The sequence below is a fragment of the Pezoporus flaviventris genome, unplaced genomic scaffold, assembly GCF_033815535.1.
Source record: "Pezoporus flaviventris isolate CSIRO_AGI_PZ_B2104156 unplaced genomic scaffold, CSIRO_AGI_Pfla_v1 ptg000070l, whole genome shotgun sequence".
In the NCBI taxonomy this organism is placed as follows: Eukaryota; Metazoa; Chordata; class Aves; order Psittaciformes; family Psittacidae; genus Pezoporus; species Pezoporus flaviventris.
In genome coordinates this window covers 7,264,458-7,284,800 of record NW_026892618.1, presented here as the reverse complement: position 1 = coordinate 7,284,800, position 20,343 = coordinate 7,264,458, and the positions used below count along the sequence as shown (strand labels likewise).

At 48.2% G+C, this 20,343-nt stretch overlaps 1 protein-coding gene across 2 annotated transcripts; it reads right to left on the bottom strand.

Annotated features, from left to right (window-relative positions):
• Positions 1–520: 520 nt before the first annotated feature.
• On the bottom strand, positions 521–18,508 carry PHC1 (polyhomeotic homolog 1). Of its 2 annotated transcripts, XM_061472300.1 has the most exons (15): positions 18,470–18,508; positions 14,017–14,173; positions 13,295–13,405; positions 11,858–11,935; positions 10,985–11,134; positions 9,864–10,019; positions 8,280–8,778; positions 7,192–7,952; positions 4,842–4,986; positions 4,529–4,737; positions 3,850–3,964; positions 3,643–3,751; positions 2,832–2,982; positions 2,028–2,259; positions 521–1,706 (listed from the first exon to the last, which is right to left on the bottom strand). In XM_061472300.1, the coding sequence occupies exons 2-15, from the start codon at positions 14,128–14,130 to the stop codon at positions 1,552–1,554; spliced, it is 2,985 nt and encodes a 994-aa protein (XP_061328284.1). In that variant the 5' UTR covers positions 14,131–14,173; positions 18,470–18,508; the 3' UTR covers positions 521–1,551. The 2 variants fall into 2 exon arrangements, with proteins under 2 accessions (XP_061328284.1, XP_061328285.1); XM_061472301.1 differs by lacking the exons at positions 9,864–10,019; positions 18,470–18,508 and having other exon boundaries at positions 14,017–14,213.
• Positions 18,509–20,343: the final 1,835 nt, after the last annotated feature.

Below are 20,343 nucleotides of genomic sequence, written 5' to 3'. Positions count from 1 at the left end.
GGGTCAATAGCGAGCCAGTTCCAAACCATCTCTAGTGTTTTCCTACCTATGCTATTAGGCATCCCTTGTAACTACAGCTTTCCTGCAGCCATGGGTGCTTTCCACACAGTGCCTGTTTCACTCAATTATTCACGTGAAACTCCTGAAATCAGAAAAGCTGAGACACATGGTTTATAAAATCATGTTGCTTGCAGGTATTTAGCTCTAAGGGGCACTTAGATCTTTCATGCTTTGTGTAATTTCTTTTGAGTTTTTGCCTATTTTGTTTGAAGAAGACGTGCTTTTGGAAGAGAACTCTGCCCAGATTCTCACCTTTGGCAATCTGGTTACAAAACTAAAGAACACCACATCTGGTCCTTAAAAACAAATCCCAAACCTGGAGGGGCTAAAAGAGAGAGACTCAGCCTATAACATAATTCTACCCCCTAGAAGGCAGAAGTAGCATTAAAGGATTAGCATTCAGTTGTTGGAGGGTTGGTTGTTGGTTTTAACTGAGAAAGAGAAGTATTTGTTTTATAACACCAGCAACAACAACAAAACAGCCTGAGGCAGGTGATACAATCCTGCCAGCTTAAACTTTGTCCCAGAAACTCTCCTGAGGGTAATGAAGACAGACATAAAAATAATACAAACTGGTAAAAGAACACAAAAAGCCCAAAACAAAACAAAAACCCAGCCCATTGTATGAAGAGCCTTGGCACTTCTGGAGACTGCTTTGGACCTGCAAATTATGCCCTAGCACAACAGGAAGATGAACCTAGTGCCTAATTTAAGACGATCCCCCTTCCCTTCAGTTTTCTAATCACCTTGTTCGTAAATACTCAGGATAAATCCTCCTTTGGTTCAGAGAGGAGCATCTGGAGTGAATAGCTGCTACAACACTTCATCTTCATTCTGCATCACTACATGAGACAGTAAAGCTTTGGCAGCTCCTATAGCCACAGGCCTTCAGGTTTGGTATGCATGCTGGAATGGCTATTAAACCCGGTTCATGAGCAGCATCATGATTTTTTTAACAGTGGAAGAGAAGCAGCCCCTTTTATTCAAATTCTTGTTTGTCCACCTCTTGTCACTTGGACTTCACTAATTCCTCTTCCTAAATGCCCCAAGCACAGCTGCTCCCAAAGCCCATGTGCAGCCAGCTCTTCCTATGCCTTAAGTTCTGGCACAGTGAGATTCAAAACTAAAATACAGCAGACCTGCTGTAACAGAAAGGGGTGAGCACAGTTCCCTTTGAGAAGTCTGCTAAAACAGAAAGAAGTCCCCTTCATGTCTTTATGTGTTATAGAGGAGAGGCATATTAAAAATCAGGAAGAACGAGTGATGTTTCAAGGCCCCAGGAGGGAGTATTCCTCCCCATTGTAGCACCATTAAAAAGACCAAGATATGGGCTTGTTAACTGTCCACAGCAGTTAGTCAGTTAAATTCCTTCTCATTCTTGAATGCAAGACCACAGGGGGCTGTCCCATTCTTCCCTGCCCCAGCAGGATGCTCCAAAGCTGGCAGCTGCCCTGGGGTCAGAGCAAGAGTGAGACCTAAGCTTCAGAGCTGTTAAGTCTCCTTGAGGACGTTGATCTTGGCACATATCTTGAGAGCTGGTCCCAGCTTGATGTTCATGGCACTCATGAGGTGTTCCTCCTTCAGAAGCAACAGGGCCTGGCCATCTATTTCCTGTGACCGAAACTCCTCAGCAATCTCCTGGCACCCTGTGAAACCAAAAGAAAAGAGCACTGAGAAAAAATGTTCCCTGGGCACTTCCCTCATCCCCACTCTTGGGCCTCAGGCAGGTACTAGAAAGCAAGCTAGGAATATAACCAATCCCCCTCCTCACTCTAGTCCACAGTCTGCCTGAAGACACAGGCTACTTGAGAAGTACATCTATATGACCCACTCCCATTCAGAAAGCTGTAGAGAAGTACAATAACAGCACTAGGCACCACTGACACCACTTTCTTTCCAGAAAGAGACCCAACAAATATCCCCATGCTACTGAATCACAGGAGTGCAGGAGGGGATCTTAACTTCACCTTGCAGTGATGCAATGAACTCGTACACTTCTTCCACGCTCCAACGACTGGGATTGCTGGACAGGAAGACCGGGTTGATGCCATGTAGATCTGGGGTAGGTGGGGCCATGCTAGAGTTTGGCAGGTCCCTCTCTCCATGACTGGCCCTTACTGACAGTGGCCCTGGAGATGTAGGGGACAAAGCTTCATCATAGCTGGAGTTATCAGAGCCTCGACTTGAGTCTTCCTGGCCCTACAAGCCCAAAGGAAAGAAAGAAAACAAAAGGTGTTTTGTAGGAAATTCAAAATTACTATGTGCAAAACAAGACATTGGGAACAGCAGAAGTTGTCCCAGCCGTCTGGGTCACTGTCTCAGGTTGCTGGTCAGGGCAGCTGACATACGAGCTCAGTGATGCCAGAAATGGGAGACTTGACTCGCCTCCCTTCTCCCCATCCTTCCCCAGTCGATTCCTCTTCCTCACATGAGCACTGAAGCTCATTCGATTTTCTCTAATCTGATTAAAATCATTCATGTGGAAGAACGGTTAATCGAACGGGAAAAAGAGGACTGTTTCCTACCAAAGCTGATCTCATTCACTGATACCTCCAAGACACACACGGGAGTGAACACAGAGTGAACAGAACAAGTACAAATGTGAATCCACTTTCTTTAGTTGGTGAGTGATTAGAACAGCTCACTATGCCCCATGTAATAACTGTATTAATGTGTACCTGGAACAACCTTTATGTCTACATAACTGTGAGAAAGCAGTGCATCCAGCAGTGACAGCTTTACACTGAGACCTGCATTGACTATGTGCTTACCCTGTGGCGCTTGCCCTGGATCTTTGTTCGCGCGATGTCAGAGCTGCTGCGCCGCGGGCCCCGTCGGCGCACACGGGCATAGTTGGCTTCCTGGAATTCCTTCATCTTCTTCCTTTGCAGCCGAAACTGATGGCTGCAGCTGACATTGTACCTCGAGTAAGTAGAACCAGAGCAGCAGTTAGGGAACAGCAACGATATAAACCTACTGCTTCTCCTTGCTCTAGATGGGGATAAATCTCCTCTTTACCATCAAGTTCTGTTCCTCCTCCTAAGACTTACCCTTGGAAGGAACCAGTCCAGACTTCTGACTCAAGCAATATTTGGACAGCAGAGTCTTGATCTAACATCTGAAGGGTCAATTAAGTCATTCCCCTAAGGGAAAAAAGACCCATAAAAAGCACTCTGCTATCAACAGGAGGCAGCAATGACTACTCTAACTTCTCCCCAGCTTCTTCTTTCCCAATGCTCCCTTACGTTTTTGTCTAGTACTAATGCAGCAGACAGCTACCAATATGCATTTGTTTACAAATTATAGATTTGACTGAAGAGTGTTTTTTCAGATTTCCAGAACTTCCCTCATTCCCACTTCATTTTCTGAGCAAGTCAGAAACCCTGCTTACACTCAACACCACATCCACCTCTCCAGACCTAGAAGCGTTCACAAATCACTGAGTCCTAAAGGATCTCGGTGGCCAGTGCATCCCATGGAGGGAGGACAGGATGTACTGACGTGTTGTACGCTACCTGGAGAAAGGACACACACCCAATTCCGAAGAATGGATAGTCAGAGAAAAGGAAGATAATGTCTTACCTTTTAGCACAGGTCATGGAACAAAACCTTTTGGAGCCACGGAACTGGGTTGCTGGGGCATACTTCCCACAGTATTCACACTTGAGCAAGTTTGCCTTCTTATCAAGCTCTGGTGAGACAGAGATACACACCAGTTGATGGTAATACAGTATCAGGGTGCAGAAACTTCCAGTAACAGTACCTAGGCCTCCTGATCCTGAGACTTACCTACAGAAGCACTGTCCCCTCCTGGAGAATTGCTGGACAGGTTTTCACTATGGCCAGAAGAAGCCTCTCCCTGCAGTGGTTTCTCAGATTCTTTCAGCAGCTGAGAACAACCCACCTGGACAAGAAGAGAAAGAGCTGGGCCCATCAGTAAAGGACTCTCTGTGCCCACCACCCTCCACAGGGTATATGCTGCTCACACATTATTACAGTTCAGAAGAATCCCTCTGTCCACTAGGGGAACAGAGATTCTAAACAAAGTGATTACTCTTTCCTGACTTACCAGGCTGGCTGTTCATTCAAAGATTACCAGGTACTATTTGTCTAGAACATCCTATAATCCCAGGTAACTGCATTTTCCCTTCACTTGCTGCTTGTTTAAAGTACAGTGCATCTTTCCCTTACTAAAAGTCCAAAGAACCACCTTCTTGCAATTCGTACATGATTGCTTTGGGGACTACTGGAGAAAGCAGTTCCCATCACACTTGTTTTACTTCTTCCAACCTGTCCCCTTTAATGCTACCACTTAATGCCTTGCTTCGACCATGACACCTCCCTCCTTTCCCTTCCTCTTCACTGTCTCTCAAGGCTAAAAATGCTTGAGTTGGAACGTGCGGAAAGAAGCTCCTGTCCAAAGACTGAAGCCCACCACTCTCCTTCCTCCACAGCAGAGAATCCTTACCGGAAAGGGCTCTGCTCCTTCTTGGATGACAAAGCCTTCAATGATGTGTGTAAGGATCTGGGGCTTCACAATGGCTTGTGGGGGTTTGGAGTCTCCCACCTGACGTGACACCGTTGCCAGGTTTGGGGTGGGAGCAGAGGTGGGGGTGGCTGATGCTCCTTCACTTGAAGTGGTATTTGGGGTTGCAGTGGCAGCAGAATCGGATTTATCTGTAAAATTAAGTCACAAGAGTCTGTTACTTTTGCACTACTTCAGGTGGAATACAGGATTAGATCATTAATACTCGCAAGCAGAGCTCTCATTTGTACCTCACCTCCAAGGCTGCCCTTCTCCTCCACGTTTTTGGGGCTGTCCGTCACAGGAGAGGACCTGGCAGGCAGGAGTGCAGTGACACTGGGTGACTCCTTCTCCTCCTCCGACTCTGCCTTGCGCTTTACAGCTAAGGTCTGAGATTTACCCTGCGTGAATAAAGAGGAACACATAAGCAGAGAGAGGAGATCTAAAGCAAAGAACAAGACAACCCAAAGTCAAAAGGAAGATCCATCCTGCTCCACTTTATTTCATTTTCAGCATGACTCCTTCTCGTAGAGATGCCTCTAGCTCCCTCACAGTACACACCTCTAGTTAGGAGCATTTGCCTAGCAAGGAGTAAAACTTCAGAAGACTCACTACCAAAACACTGTGTGAACCTCAAAGGATTATTCCAGAAAGAAAGAAATGGGATGGCAGTCACCCAGCAGTTTCCCAACAGGCTTGTGGCTAAATCAGATCAGTTTCAAAGGAGAGTCAAAAGAGTAGGGGGCACATGTTGGATGAGAGTAGAATTTTTCAAAGAGAGACAAATTCTGTGACACCTTCCTTAAGAAACGGCCTATTCAGAAACAGTCTCAGCAACTGGCTAAGGATAGCTGAGCTGTACAAGTACTGCTGTCCCAGGGAGTTAGACAGGCCCTAGCTGCACAATTCAAAGCAGCATGGATGAGGCCTGTGGTACATCAACCATCTTTGTTTTCCTCTGCACAGTTACTAGGGAATCCTCTGAGGTCTAGAGTTGGTGGCTGGTACCACACACCATGGGGTCTCTGACCTGGAGGTATCCACACACATAGTGAGAAGGGAGTTCAGTCACAGCCCACTCAGCTTTCATCTCCCTCCTGAGAGGGACAAAAGAAGCCAGTTATTGTTTGTAGTGGGTTTTACTTAGCAAGGTTTTGGCAGCAAGGGGCTCTTAGGAGTAGCTTCTGTGAGAAAAAACGAGAAGCTTCCCCCATGCCTGACACACCCAGTTCCAGCTGCCTCCAAGACGGACCCACTGCTGGCCAAAGTTGAGCCCATCAGTGATGGTGGTAGCACCTCTGAGATAATGTGTTTAAGAAAGGGTAAAAAACTGTGTTCAACAGCAGCTGGGATAGAGGAGTGAGAATACATGATTGAAACAGCTGTGCAGACAGCAAGGTCAGTGCAGGAGGGAGAAGGTGCTCCACACTCTAGAGCAGATTCCCCTACAGCCCATGATGCTGACCACGGTGAGACAGCCTGTGCCCCAGCAGCCCATGGAGTTCCATGGAGCAGCAGATCCACCTGCGACCCGCAGAGGACCTGACACTGGAGCAGAGGGATGCCCAAAAGAGGCTGTGACCCCATGGGAAGCCCACACTGGAGCAGGCTCCTGCAAGGACCCGTGGCCCTGTGGAAAGAGGAGCCCTTGCTGGAGCAGGTTTACTGCAGGACTTGTGGTCCCCTGTGGGATCCACACTGGAACAGTCTGTGCCTGAAGGGCTGCACCTCATGGAAAGAATCCATGCTGGAGCAGTCTGTTCCTGAAGGACTGCACTCATGAAAGGACACACGCTGCAACAGCCTGTTCCTGAAGGACTGCACCCCACAGAAGGGACCCACACTGAAGCAATTTGTGAAGACCAAACTGAAGCAATTGTATGAAGGACCAATGCTGGAGAAGTTCATAAAGGATTATCCCATGGGAGGGATCTCATGCTGCAGCAAGGGAAAAGCACAAGGAAGAGTGAGCAGCAGAGATAAAATGTTTTGTACTGACCACAGGCCCCATTCTCCATCCTGCACTGCTCAGGGGGAGGAAGTAAGAAGGGTTGGGAGCAAAGTTGAGCCTATGAAGAGATGTTTAATTTACTCTTACTTCTCATTATTCTACTCTGATTCATTTGCAATAAATTAAATTGATTTGCCTAAATCAAGTTTGTTTTGCCCACGATGCTAACTGGCAAGTGAACTCCCCGCCCTTATCTCAATCTACAAGCTTTTCAATCCTATTTTTCTTTGCCTGTCCTGTTGCAAAAGAGTGATGGAGCAGCTTGGCAGTCACCCAGCAGCCAGCCATGGTCAACCCATCACATTGAGAAGCATGATCTTTAGCATGCAATGTGGACACATACCACAGTTGGGTCAGGGGCTGAGTCTCATCTATTTACTTCATGCATGCCTTCGAATGATAACATGGAAGATAAATGGCTGTAGTCAGTAACCCCAACGGCTGGATTGGAATTAAGTGTTTTCAAGGGGAAAAGGTCTCCATGTCCCTTTACCCAAACATCTTAGCCATCCCACTGACCTGGGCTGCGACTGGTGTCCTAGGAATGAACAAAGAGAATCCGTATGCTATTCTCCTTCTCAATGGTATCACTTACTGGCAACTGGACAGACTGCATGTAGAATGCTGCTGGCATCTGAGCCACAACTGGAGAGGAGGCTGGGCTCTTCACCATATGGGCTGTGCCTTGAACTTGTGCCAAATTCACCCCTGTGGTGAGAGGGGGAGCTTCCTGTGAGGATGCTGGAGCTGAAGATGACGAAGGGGAAGCAGCAAGGGCTTGGGAAACAGGCTGGACCACGGCTGGCATTCCCCGGGATGCTGGCACTGCTGCAGCAATCTGAGCCAAACCCAGTGCTTGGGCTTGGCCTGAGCCCTGCTGCCGAGTACCCACCACCTGCACTGGGATGTGTGGTGGAGGTTGCTGCACTGCTGACATTTTGGCAGGCCCAAGCTGAGGTGGCTTGATGGGGGTGACCAGAGATTTGGACTGAATTGGAACAGGTGACTTGGTGGCTGGCTGGCAAGGACTGTCCTGCTGGAGCTGCACAGACTGTGGCTGGGACTGCAACATAGGTTGCACCACAAGGGTCTGAGCCTGCTGCTGGTTTTGAGGAGGAGCCTGCTGCTGTGGAGGTTGAGCTTGCTGCTGCTGCTGAGCCAGAGACGGTGCTTGTTGTTGTTGCTGCTGTTGGGCCAGCTGAAGATGGGTGGCTGTGTGGAGGAGCTGGGACTGACGGTGCTGGAACTGCTGCTGGTGATGAATGGCGATCTGCTGCTGGATCACCACCTGCTTCTGCAGGTGGATCTGCTGCTGCTGTTGGATCAACGAGTGTGGCTGTATCTGTGTGTATGTGGCTGTACAAACAGAGTGGAGGAAGAAAAGGAGAGCACACAAGTTATCAGTAGTACAGCTGGGAACTACAGCAACAGAAGTAAAAACAAACCCACAAAAGGCAGGCAGCCACTTCATGGCTTGTCATTAAACTCCAAAATGACTGACAGCTAATTGGCAAAGGACATGAAGGACAAAATCAACTTCTTTTGGTAATGCAGAGGGATAATCCCCAGAGACAAGCCTTCAGGAGTCCAGGGGCTAGGAGTCGTGTAGGACAAGGTGTCACCACTGTGCTGTCAAATGGCACTCCTGAAAAAGCCCACAAGAAGGAAGAGGTCTGCACTTACCCGAGCTGATGAGTGTCTGGCTGGGTGCTGGTGTAGCAGTCCTGGTCAGGTTCATGCCCACTGTTTGCTGTCCACCACTGTCTGTTTCTCCCTTCTTTGTGGCTGCATTCTCTGCCTCTGTCTGGCTTCCCTGGCTAACAGTCACAGCCTGGGCAGCTGCCACTGGTAATGGCTGAACCACCCCTGTGCCTTTCCTTTGGCAACTGCCAGCAGTGCCTGCTGAGGAGGTCTGGCTCAAGCCCGTTGAGGTCTGGCTCCCACCACTTGCCACCACACCCCCAGAGATACCGTTGCTGCCTGCTGCCCCCTGGCTCAAGTTGAGGGACTGGCCTGAGCTGCCAGAGGAGGCCTGAGCCACTGCCAAGGTCTGGCCCGTGCTGGTGGCCTGTGGTAAGCCCGAAGCCTGGGAGCTTCCTGGCAGAGCTGCCTTCTGAGCAGAGCCTTGGAGCTGGGCATTGGTAGCTGAGGTCTGTTGGCTCCTCACAGCCAAGTTCTGCACCTAGAAACACATATACAAAACAGAATCTGTTTGCTTTACATATGTTACCTGCTGGAAGCTTGGTGGAGAATACGACACACTCTACTGGGATGTAGGCTAAGCTGGTGTTTCAAATCTCATGTGGGGATCTGACTAACACTGCAGAGCAAAGCTCAGGCATGGGCCTCCCCAGGAAGCACATTATACTCAACTTCCTCCTGCCCCATCTCTGATGGAAGTTAAAGATCTCGTGGCACTTTCTGAACAGCACATGAGGACACTGCCATTTTCCAAGGCATGGGACAGCCTTCAGACCTGCGTGTCATGCCTTTGCAGTGGCAGGACCCAGTTTAGCCCAGCTCCAGAAGTGCTGAGATACCCTTTTAATGACCAGTCACTCCTTTTCAAATTTTGTGCCACCTGCCGTCTCCTCCTGTGCAGGGCTTTCCACTCAGCAGGCCCACAGATCTACTCATGCCCTGAAGCCCTTCTGATTTCACCGCTTCCTCTGCATTCTGGTGCTGCCATCCTCTGTATTTACTCCTCCTGCAGCATTATCTTCAATTTTGATCATGGCTGACTTCCATTCCAAAAAAGTGCTCCAGGCAAGAAAAATATGAAGTAATGGTAATTCCTAAGAATGACTGGGACAGGACAAGAAAAATGGGAAGCCATGGCAGCTCCCTTACCTAGGGAATGACTTGTACATGAATGCAGGCGCTAAGACCTTGTGGCCTGTTTGGTCTTTCGCATCTTTACAACAACAAATAACTGTGTGAAGGAATACTACCACTGGCAAAGACTCTTCATTGCAGAATAACTGAAAGCTAGACATAGAACTCAACAATTCTTTTCACACAAGGACAAATGAGAAACTGTGAAGCCTATAGCTCACCCTAGAAATTAATCCAACCTCTGGAGGCAAAAAGCAAACATGAAAAAAGAAAAGGTGGCAAGAGAACAGAATCTCTTGCCTGGACAAGGAACACAGTCTGGGGATAAAGTAGAGCTAATCTGCCATACAGGGATGGCTGGAGACAAAGACCAGAGTGTGGGGTGATGGAGAGCAGGGGAAGGGAAGAACTCTGGGAGCTGGTGTCACTGACCTGGTCTGTGTCTGCATGGACCCCAGGAGACTGTGTGGGTGGTACCTCCTGCTGCACAGCGGCCACAGCCCCGTTGGGCATCAAGATGAGTTGGGAAGCAAGAGGCACATTGCGGCCCAAGGTTCGGTTTACCTGCAACAGGTTCCCCAGCTGTGGCTGTTGAGGGAAGGTCAGGTGATGTGGAATGAAAGGAACGGATGAGGAGAGAGAAAAAGACAGCGAACCACAAGCAAAGAGATTACAAAACAACACTGGGGCTGCAATGTCACACACTGCAAAACCCCCCAACCCTTGCTGCCCTGTAACACTGAACATAACCCTCAGAAGCACGAAACTGGGAACTGCTTCCTTGGGAAAACAACCCCTTGTCTATCAAATGTGGGGTCAGTCCAACTCTCACAGACTGCCCAAGGCTGGCTAAAAGAATGGGGTGTAATTGAATTTTCAGGTATGTATCTGGGACTGGTTGAGAAACAGTGATTAAAAAAAAAACATACATCCAAAACCAGAGTTGATTTAAAAGAAAGAGATTACAATCTGTAGCTAGAGTTAACTGAGACAAAGAAAAAATATTTAAAGTAAGTAACCAAACCCTAGACTGACTATATTGTCCAGCCTAATGTTTTCTGTTTTATCAGCACTTCAAAACGATTAAAAGGATGACATATTTGGTCAGGTTGATTTATGTTTCTAGACTTACCTGAATTCTGATTTATGGCCCTGAGCTCAGCAGTACTAGAAGAGAGTAATTTACCATTCATCTTTTCCAGCATTGAACCAGAAGAGTAGTTTTGAACTCTATTCAAGGGACATGTATTTCACATTTACACTCTAGCAAGAAGTGCCATGGGATCTTTAACGTCTATGCAGAGCAGCGTCAAACATGGTTCTTAATCTCACCTGAGCCATAGAATACAAGGGTCATCTACCCTCAAAAACTGACCCCCGAGTCAAACTTGTGGTTTCAGAGATAAGTGCTTCCCTATCTGAATTTAAAATATAGTGCATCATCCTTAAAGATAGTTAGTCCAAAGGTGTTTGTAATCCCCAGCAGTGAAAAACTGAAGTGGTTAGGAAGTTGGGTTCATGGTCAGGACATATTTTGGGTACATATCTCTTACCCGAAGATACATCTGGGCCTGTGACTGGTTGAGGGGTGGTGAGGTGGTGTTCCCAAGGAGCACAGATTGTGTCAGGGTTGTGGCGCTGGGGGAACTCACACTCTGTGACCGACTGATTAGCTGAGCAGCTGATGTGGTGGCTAGGTTGATCTTAAAAGAGAGAAAAGCCCAAAATTATATATGAATAGGTGGAGGCAAAGAAGTACAAATTCACTTTTACAGCCAGAACAGACATTTTAAAGTTTTCTTCCTGTAATCCACAGGGAAGCAAGAAGGAAAAAGTTCTTGTCTTAGAGACTAAGCAATACAAACTAGCCAAAGCCCTGGATGCTAACCTCATTTGTATGCTGAGCCTGAGAATCATTATTAGCATGCAAATGCAATAAAAGAACCAAAAGAAATATATCATTTTCTCCAGGCTCTCAAATAAAGGAAAAAAAAACAGAAAATAATCTCTACCCTACCAACTCATCTACTCTCTAAATAAATCCCAGTTTCTCAATACAACAGAACCAAACTTCCTCTCATTTCTCATTCAGCAAACTACTGCTTAGCCCAAGAAAAAGAGGATTCACTTTCAAGATGCTCATGACTTCTTAGAAGTCCTGATCCTTTTCTAATATGTGATAATCCATTCCCAAAGTCTCAGCAGAGACAGTGTCTACCTTTCCAGCTAAGAAGCTTCTCCCACTCACAAACTTTCTCCGGTTTCCTCAACCTTCACCAATGACAGCACCCCAGCTCCTCAAAGTTGCCTGCATCTTGTAGATTCCCAGCATTCTTAGCTTAGCTGTGTTTCCCTGGCTGACTGCCTTCCTAAAAGGCAAAGAGGAAAAAGAACAAGGCAGGGGGTGGGACAGAACAATTACTTACAGAGGCTTGTGTGGTGGTGGTCTGTTGTGGGGTGCTGGTGTTGGGGGAGCTGGCCTGTCTACTGGCTGCAATTGTAGCCTGCAAGAGAGATTGACAGAGACATGAGTACCTGGAACAAACTTTTCAACCCAGCCCAAATAATTGGCTTTGTCCAAACACCTAGTCATATCATCATCTTCTCCCATTCCTGAGGAGAACAATCTAACCACTACAACTCTCTGCCATGCCCTACAAATAAGGTGCAGCAACTCAGCAAGGTACCTCTTCCCCAACCAGTTCAGTCCTGTACACTACCCAAAGCAGTGGACAACTGATCCTTACAGTGTATGTCCTTCCACCCATGGAACACACCCTGCTGTGGCCCCAGTTTGCCATGCTACACACTGCAACACTCACCCTGATGCTACAAGTAACTGTTAACACCCAGACATTCCCCTCAATATTAGCCATTTGCTGGGCTGGTTCTGCAGTTTATCACAGTGCTGCAACAGCACTCCAAGTAACAAATTTCAGCTTACAGCACATATTATTTGTGGAGAAATGTAAATATTGTTAATTTGGCAGGGGGGTGGGGTGGGGGGGTGGTGTGGTGGTTACCCCTCTATGATCCCACAGGAATTCCACTGTACAGTTTAGTTAGGTTCATAACTAAGATTTGTGTGAAACTGGTGAGAGGATTTTATTCCCTCTATTCTATAAAACTGCAGGTAGGGATTTTGAGAACAACTAAATCCTGGACTACCAGCTAAGGAGCACTTCTACTGAGATACTGTTACAGAGACAGAATTGTATTCACATCATATATAATCCATCTTCAACTGATAATAAAGTCTGCTAGGTGAGCAAAGTTGCTAAAGAAGAAATAAAAATCGGTCAACAATCATGCATCATATCTTGATTTGTATAAACACATCTTAAAGAAACACTGTCTTGGCTGGACAAGATCTACCCCAGATCACTCCTACAAGTAACTGGTAAAGAAAACATGGGCTAGTAAGTTTCAAGACAGAAAATTCAGAGGATACTGCCTGAAATTTCATGCACACAACAGCACCTTTATTCTCAGAGAAGTAACAATCCACTCTTAACTTTAATATGATTTTTAAACACCACTACATCCATTTCTGATTTAACTACCCATCTTTTTATTTAAAGATGGTGCAGGGGCTAGTCACAGGCCTCTGGAGTACAAGTTTCCTGCTGGGGATGCCAATTTTTACCTTCCCCTGCTCTAAATCTGAAATCCAAATGAATCTTTACATCAGGCTTCCAGTTTACTAGCTGTTTGCATTAGCTTTTAAAAATGTGTTTAGGGACCCATTGTCTCATCGTGGATCAGGATGACTCCAGTGCACAAGTTACTGTATGAAGATAGAATATCTAGATCTTCCCCAGAAAACAATCCAATTCCTCTCCTTTTGACCCCTGGCAACTCACCTGCTGGACAGCAGCCAGGCTGTGAAGCTGGGCACTGTTAAGCTGCTGCTGGAGCATAAACTGATGAAAGTACTGGGCTGCATTGGGCTGTCTCTGGAGTGCCTGCAGGGCCTGGGGAAAGAGGAAAACCCAATTGTCAAAAATAGCATGCCCTTGGAATGTGATTAGAAAGAGCAATGACGAAATAAATAACAAGCATGAGACCATCCCTAGACCCCATGAAAAAGCAAAGTCACTAGATTAGCACATGAAAATACATAGTATAGCTACAAATTTTGTAACAGACTGAATCACAGCTGTATTCCAGGACTGCTGGAATACACTTGCAAGACTTTAATAAACTCCAAGGAATTTGGAAGTGTGCATGCTCAAGCAGAGTGACAAGTGCTCCAGTATAGTGCGTATATACACCACATAGAGAAACTGTGGTGATAAATTGAATGACTTGCTCCAAACCAGCAGGGTAAAAATCACTATTGGATCTAGGTAGCGATTAAATCTAAGAGGCTGGACACTGGAATAATATCCTATAAAACATGACACTAGTATCAGGGCACAGGATCTAAACATTCAACCTAGCACAGGAATCCCTAAATCTGAAAACATGACAGTCCTTCAAGCATACTCCCACCTTGACTCATGACAACTCAAAGGAAAATGCAAGGGCTCACCACCACCCTCCACTGACGCACATGCCAGCCCAGAACATGACCACACCTCACCTGTACTGCCTGTCGCTCATAGAGAGACATCTGCGATATTTGAGGACGGGCGCTTCCTCCAGAACTGGAGCTCCCGCTGGTGGAGCTGGAGTTCTGCTCACTTTCAGTCTCCATAGTGACAGAATCCCAGGAGCTTGGGACGAGACAGACTCCAGATCTACATCGAAAGAATTAGAAACTAATTCAGGCTGGAGAATGAACCAAACCATATTTCACTGAATTACACAGCTTTTTAACTGGAATATCCCAGTACCGGGCTCCTTGCATAGCTTTGCTACATCACAGGGCATGGGAGATGCCAGAGTTCTGAAATCACCCAGAAATTATACTCAGTTTAAATCTTTTATTACTGCAGTCAGAAATGGAACACACATATTCTCATATTTTTATTGCCACACTACAGTTGGAAGCTGCAGCATTCTGAACTCTTAAAAAGGCAGCAAAGTGAAGGAGCAGCTGCAGCTCATTTAGACAATCATTTGGCTGCAGACCTGATTGCCTCTCCTTCAAGAGGCCAGTTAACTGAGGCCAACTGCTTCCAGTCTCCCACTGCACTTCAGCAACTTCTGATCCTCTCTTCCTCCAGCCCCAAAGAGGCATAATTATCCCAGAACTCTACTGCCCTACTGCAGATATACTGACTCAGTCCCTCCTTCTTCCAGTTTAGCTCCCAGCCCTGGACCACTTCTTTATTTCTCTGATCACACAGACTTTCCAGCTACCTGTTGTTCTTGACAGATCATAACTTGCGTTATTAGACTGGAAGCTGGTATCTGTGATGGCAAGCTGCTTTCAGGAGAAACGGAGTCAGAAGCAGAGTGGATGAAGGGTTTACTGGCAACGCTTGTGAGGGGAAAGCTGCTAAAGATATCATGCAGAGCCAGAGACCTTCCAGTAGCAGCAAAATGCACTGCAGTGAACCGTAGGACTGAAAAGGGACTGGAGAAGGCTTTCATCAGCCAAGAGGAAGAAAAGCAAGACTGAAGAGAGCACTTAGTAAGTGACACCTTGGGATGATCAGGGAGTTTTTCTGCAACAAGAAACATAGACTCTACAGGGAGTAACAGTAGAAGGAGAGTCAGAAAAGTGCAACAGCGGCTATTCAACAGAATTCCACTGAAAATAAAAAGTGACTTTTTAGAAGGATATAATTCCATGTAAGAGTATAAAAAAAAAAAAAAAGGAAAAAAAAGGCTTCTGATAGTCTCAATATCACCGACAGCCTATTTGTTTCCAAAAACCAGCTGTCTCCCCGTGACATATCTGAGAGACCTCTAAATGACACCCTCTAAAGGAGCTTCCAGAATCCCACATCACAAGCACAGGCTCTGTATCTAAGACCTTTTCAAGTCCAGAGATTCTGAAATTCACAGCCTTCCCCACACACAACTTTTTCCAGGTGCCTAAGCAAACAGATCAGTACAGCAGAAAAGGAGGAACAACAGTAGACTCGACCAGACAAGTTTTTAAATTCTGGAATGGTGTTAAGGGCAGCAGATGACTTTAAAGTAGGGCAGTTCTACAGTTCCCTGATTTTGCCAGCTTTCCTCTGCAGAGTAAATGCTTTCCAAACCTGCTCCTCAAAATCTGGAACATTCTATCGTTGACAAGCAGATACCTGCTGCTCCAGTCCTGTTTTCCCCATGCATCTTTACCTATGCCCTCAAGTCCAGCAGGCATCTCCCTGCTAATCCAACACTGGCTTCCTGCACTGCTTCAGCAGCAGCCATGGATAATTCTGCAGTCATCATGTCAACTGAGACACATGCCCTCCTAACTGACCACTGCTGTCTTCAGGCACAAGCTATTACAGCTGGACACAAAGCTCTGGAGAAGACAATCGCCACAGAGATCTTCCTCAGGGGGCAGCACCACAAAAAGTAAATGAGGCCTGAAAATATAAAGGAGGGAAAGAATACAGACTTTCTGAAAGAAAGAAACTGTGATAGATAAATAGGGTTAAAATGCAAGTCGCATTGAAGTTATACACACGGCAGCAAGCGATCTCGTAGCTCAGTTACCCTTAGGAGACAATTTCTGTTCCCTTGGCCATGCTCAACCTCCCTGTGCAGGTCCCTCCCAGCATTTACCTCATTGCTGGTGCTCACTAGATCAACTTGTTAACTTCGCAGAAAACCTACTCTAAACATCACTTCCTGACAGATCAGTTGAATTAGTTTACTTGTGATGCTACAAGTGCCAGTGAGAGATAAGAGAAGGTATCTAAGAAGGTTCAGCTTAGCTGTAACACATACCCCCACCCTCAACAGTTGCATCTGACGGCGAAACCTAGGTTCTGACTCGGTGCTCTGCTCCAATCTGCGTTTCCTCAGTAAACAGCACCATTGAGTGTTAAGATTAACAGCAAATTTGAGAGTTCCACGTTGATTTAGATTTTAAAATCAGGTCCAAGCACAAAGAAAATCCTACTGAAACACCTTCTGGGATGAGAGGCATCAAAAAAATTTGGTTTCTGTGTAGGCAGAGCAGCTCCATGTAAGTGCAATTCGATCCAAACACAGGCTATTCCCACACAAAATAGCAAGGATTAAACCCTCCCCCCTCCTCCAAGTGCATCTTCCAGCACCCTCTCCTTACAAAATAATAGTGATCACTGCTATCAGATCAGTTGACTGAGCTAGCTGCTCCTCGAGCTGGATAACCTACTAAAAATGATTAAACCGTGGGTTTTCCAAACTATCTGAGTTAAACAACTCACCTTGAAAACGTAATGAGCAGTTCCCAAGGGAAAAAAAAAAAAAAGGGAAGAAAAAACCGAACAAACCCAACAATATAAAAACCCCACATAATAACAACGTGATCATTACTGGAAATTAACCTTTGAACAAACGCTAGAACTGCACCCCTATTAGGCAGACAAGGAAGGATACAAAAGCCTATTAAGACCATGGCAGGAATAACATGGGAATCGGCAGGGAAGACCACAAGAGAAAGAATGGGAAGGAGAAGGGAGAAAACTAGCTCCGGGAGCCATACAAGCATGAGAACATGGGCCAGTCCAGAGCCTAACCCTCAGTGCTGGCCTCAGCACACACCACGGGCTGTCCATCTACAAGTTCTTCACCTCTCTCAAGTGCAAGAGCAGAAGAGCCAGGCCAAGCATCTACTCCAGTCACTGAACACTACTGTGGGAGGTAGAAAAGTTTTACTCGCTCACCCCATCTACTCCCCCGGCATAACTGCTGCCTGAAGAACATCTACTAACCTTATAATTGGTTTTGTTGCTTTATCCTTAAGAATATAAGTTAGGGAACAGCAAGATTTGCACGTTTGTCCACAGATCTTGGGGGAATAAAATTAGCAACCAAGAGACCACAGTCCACTTCTCGCTCTCTTACTGTTTTCTACAACACAGTCTCCAAACTACCCAAGTAAAGGCGTGAAACTGCCGGGACACGCCAACTCTGCTCTGGGATGCTCTGGAAGCAAGCGGCAGTCGCTGCGACTTCCGAGCACCGCAGGACCTGCTCCTCACCCGGTGTACGCGCCCTGCCACCGCCTTTCCCCGCCGAGCGCCCCAGGCACCCGGGAGCAGGGTGAGGAGGGACGGGACACAGACACGGGGGTCAGCGCGACGGCAGCATCCCAGGCCGCCGGCAACTCCGGCAGCAAAGTTAAGCCGACAGCGAGTGTGCAGGCGCCCTGCCCGCCACACGTATGTGCCGTGCACGCAGCCCGGCGCGGCGGGAGGGGGGGAACCGCCGCAGGATGCCCGCCGCGGGGAGCCAAAGAAAGGCGCGTGTTTGACGCCCGGCCACCGTCAGGGGGAGCGGCTGCTGCCCAGGAGGCGAGAGCGGGGCTACGGAGGGGAGCTGCTCCCGGCCGCCGCTCCCGGGGCCGGCCCGCGTTAGACAATGGCTGCTCCACCGCCGCTGTCAACTTCCAGCCCGCCCCGGCCCCCAGGGGAACTCTCCCCGCCGCGCCCCGAGCCCGGCCTCACCTGCAGCAGCAGCAGCAGCAGCAGCAGCAGCAGCAGCAGCAGCAGCAGCAGCAGCAGCAGCAGCAGCAGCAGCAGCAGCAGCAGCAGCAGCAGCAGCCACCACCGCCACGGCACTGCCCTGCCCCACTCCGCTCCGCAGCGCTCCCGCACCACGGGCACCGCCCCCCGCCCCAGGGACCCGCGCTACCGGAGCCGCGGGGCCGCCGCCGGACACGCCCCCCGCGCGCGGGCAGCAGGCCGGGCCCCGGCGGGGCGGGGCGGGGCGGTGCCTGGGGGGCCCCGTTGTTGGGGAGGGCGGGGCCGGGGGCGTTACCTCGCGGCGGTCCCAGGCGGGCCCGGCCCGGCCGCGGCCGCGGCCTGGCAGCGTCAGCCCTGGGCGGGGTGGGGCCTGGCGCGGCCTCGCGGGGCGGACCCAGGGTCCGTCCCTCCCCCCGCTTTTATTGCCTTTTTTTTTTTTCCTCTTTCTTTTTTTCCTCTTTTTTCTTTTTAAACCTCGGCCTCCGGGACTCCCGCCGCTCCGTCACTTCCTCCCTCGAGGCGCTTCCGGACACGTGATCTCTGCCCCCGGCGCCGCTTGCCGTTGCCCTGGTGACCGCAGCCCGTGGCGGGGAGGCCGGGGCTGTTGCTGGAGGACCGTGGGTTCAAGTCCCGCCGGGGCCTGGGTAGGGGCCGGGGCCTTGCCTGGGACCAAGGCCCGTCCCGCTCCCCCGCCTGGCGCTGCCGGGGATCGGGGTCGGTAGCTCGGCTGCGGCCTCCTGCCGCGCCTGCAGGGCAACGGGAGCAAGGCATGAGGATGGAATTAGAGAACCAGCTCGGTTGGAAAAGAGCTTTAAGATCATCAAGTCCAGCTGTTCCCCAGCACTGCCAAGGCCACCACTAAACCATACCTCTGAGGGCCTCGTGTACACGGTTTGTGAACACTTCCAGCGATGGTGACTCCCCCACTGCCCTGGGCAGCCTGTCCCAATACCTGACCACCCCTCGATGAAGAAAAGTTTCCTGATAATCATGCTAATCCTGAGATGTGATAATCCTCACAGACTGGCTGTACAGCCGGTGCAGAGCAGCTGCCCTCTGTGCTGGGACATCCTCTGCCATCAGGACTTCTGGTTAGCCTCATTAAACGTTAGTAGTTTCATGTAGGCTGAAAAATGCTTTCTGGGTACCTGGGACAAGCTCTGCTGGACACAGTGGTAGTAACGGTGCCTGGGAGGTTTTCTGTCCATGTCACGTAGAGCACATGCAGAGGTGCACATTGGAAACCTGTGTAAACAGGGTGAAGAAACCGCAGTGCTGGAGCTTGTTGACTTTTGGAAGAGAAGCTGCACTGTGCAGGCACCTGGGTCTTGCTTCCCTTGATTACTCTCAAAAACAAGTTTCACCAAGCACTCTTACCCCAAGCCGGGCAACTGACAGAAAAACTGATTTTTTTTTTGAGTTTTTATTGTTATTTTTTAACAACAGTGTTGTTAAAACACTATTGTCAGCACAACCGTTTCTAAGAAAACAATAAATACCCCACCGGGTCGGAACAGTGGCTCAGCTTGATGAGGGCTGGTGAGTTTCCTTTAAGGATGACAGCTCAAGTGCCAAGGATGAGTGGGAAGGAGCAAAAGGCAAGCAGAAACAAAATCATGCTCCATCTTTGTGTACAAGGTGCAGAAGCTCAAGCATTGCTGAGGCTATGAGCATCATAACTGCTACTGCAAATGACATGTTTGAGCTTCATGTGGCAATAACATTGCATCTGGCTCAGTAATTAAAGTGCTGGACTATCCACTCACAGAAGATCCAGTCCCATTGACTTAGAATCGCAGGATAACATTTGCTGCTGTCTGAACTACTGTAGAGGATTTGGACTGTTACTGGCTCTAAATGCTGGGGATTCTTTTTTAATTCAGGTGGAAAACTGGCTGATTTTCATGCCAAAAAAAAAAAAAAAAAGCTATAGAAGATATTTAAGGCTATTCAAAATAAAAGGCCAGATAGTGACTAAAGGAACAATTACAAAGCAGGGAGCCCAGCCAATGTAATCCCTGTGAATCAACCACTTCTAAAACCCTCAACGACTGGACAAACGACTAAGCCATTTGTCCCTGTTGTAAAACCCAATGAAGGCAATTCAAGGGAGGAAACTCTGGAATCTATGCAAATGAGAGGAATTACTGCAGTAAAGAGGCTTTAAGACTTACTGGGGGGTGCTGGGGGGGGGGGGGGGGGGGCGGAGGGTGTGGAGAGATGTTGGAATCGATAGAGAGAATTTGAGGATTTACAAGACTACACTGGTGTGTTTGGGTGAGAATCACAGGCAGGAAGATGGAGGGATCAAGGTGGATCAGAGGCAAACAAGTGTGGAGAAATGGAGA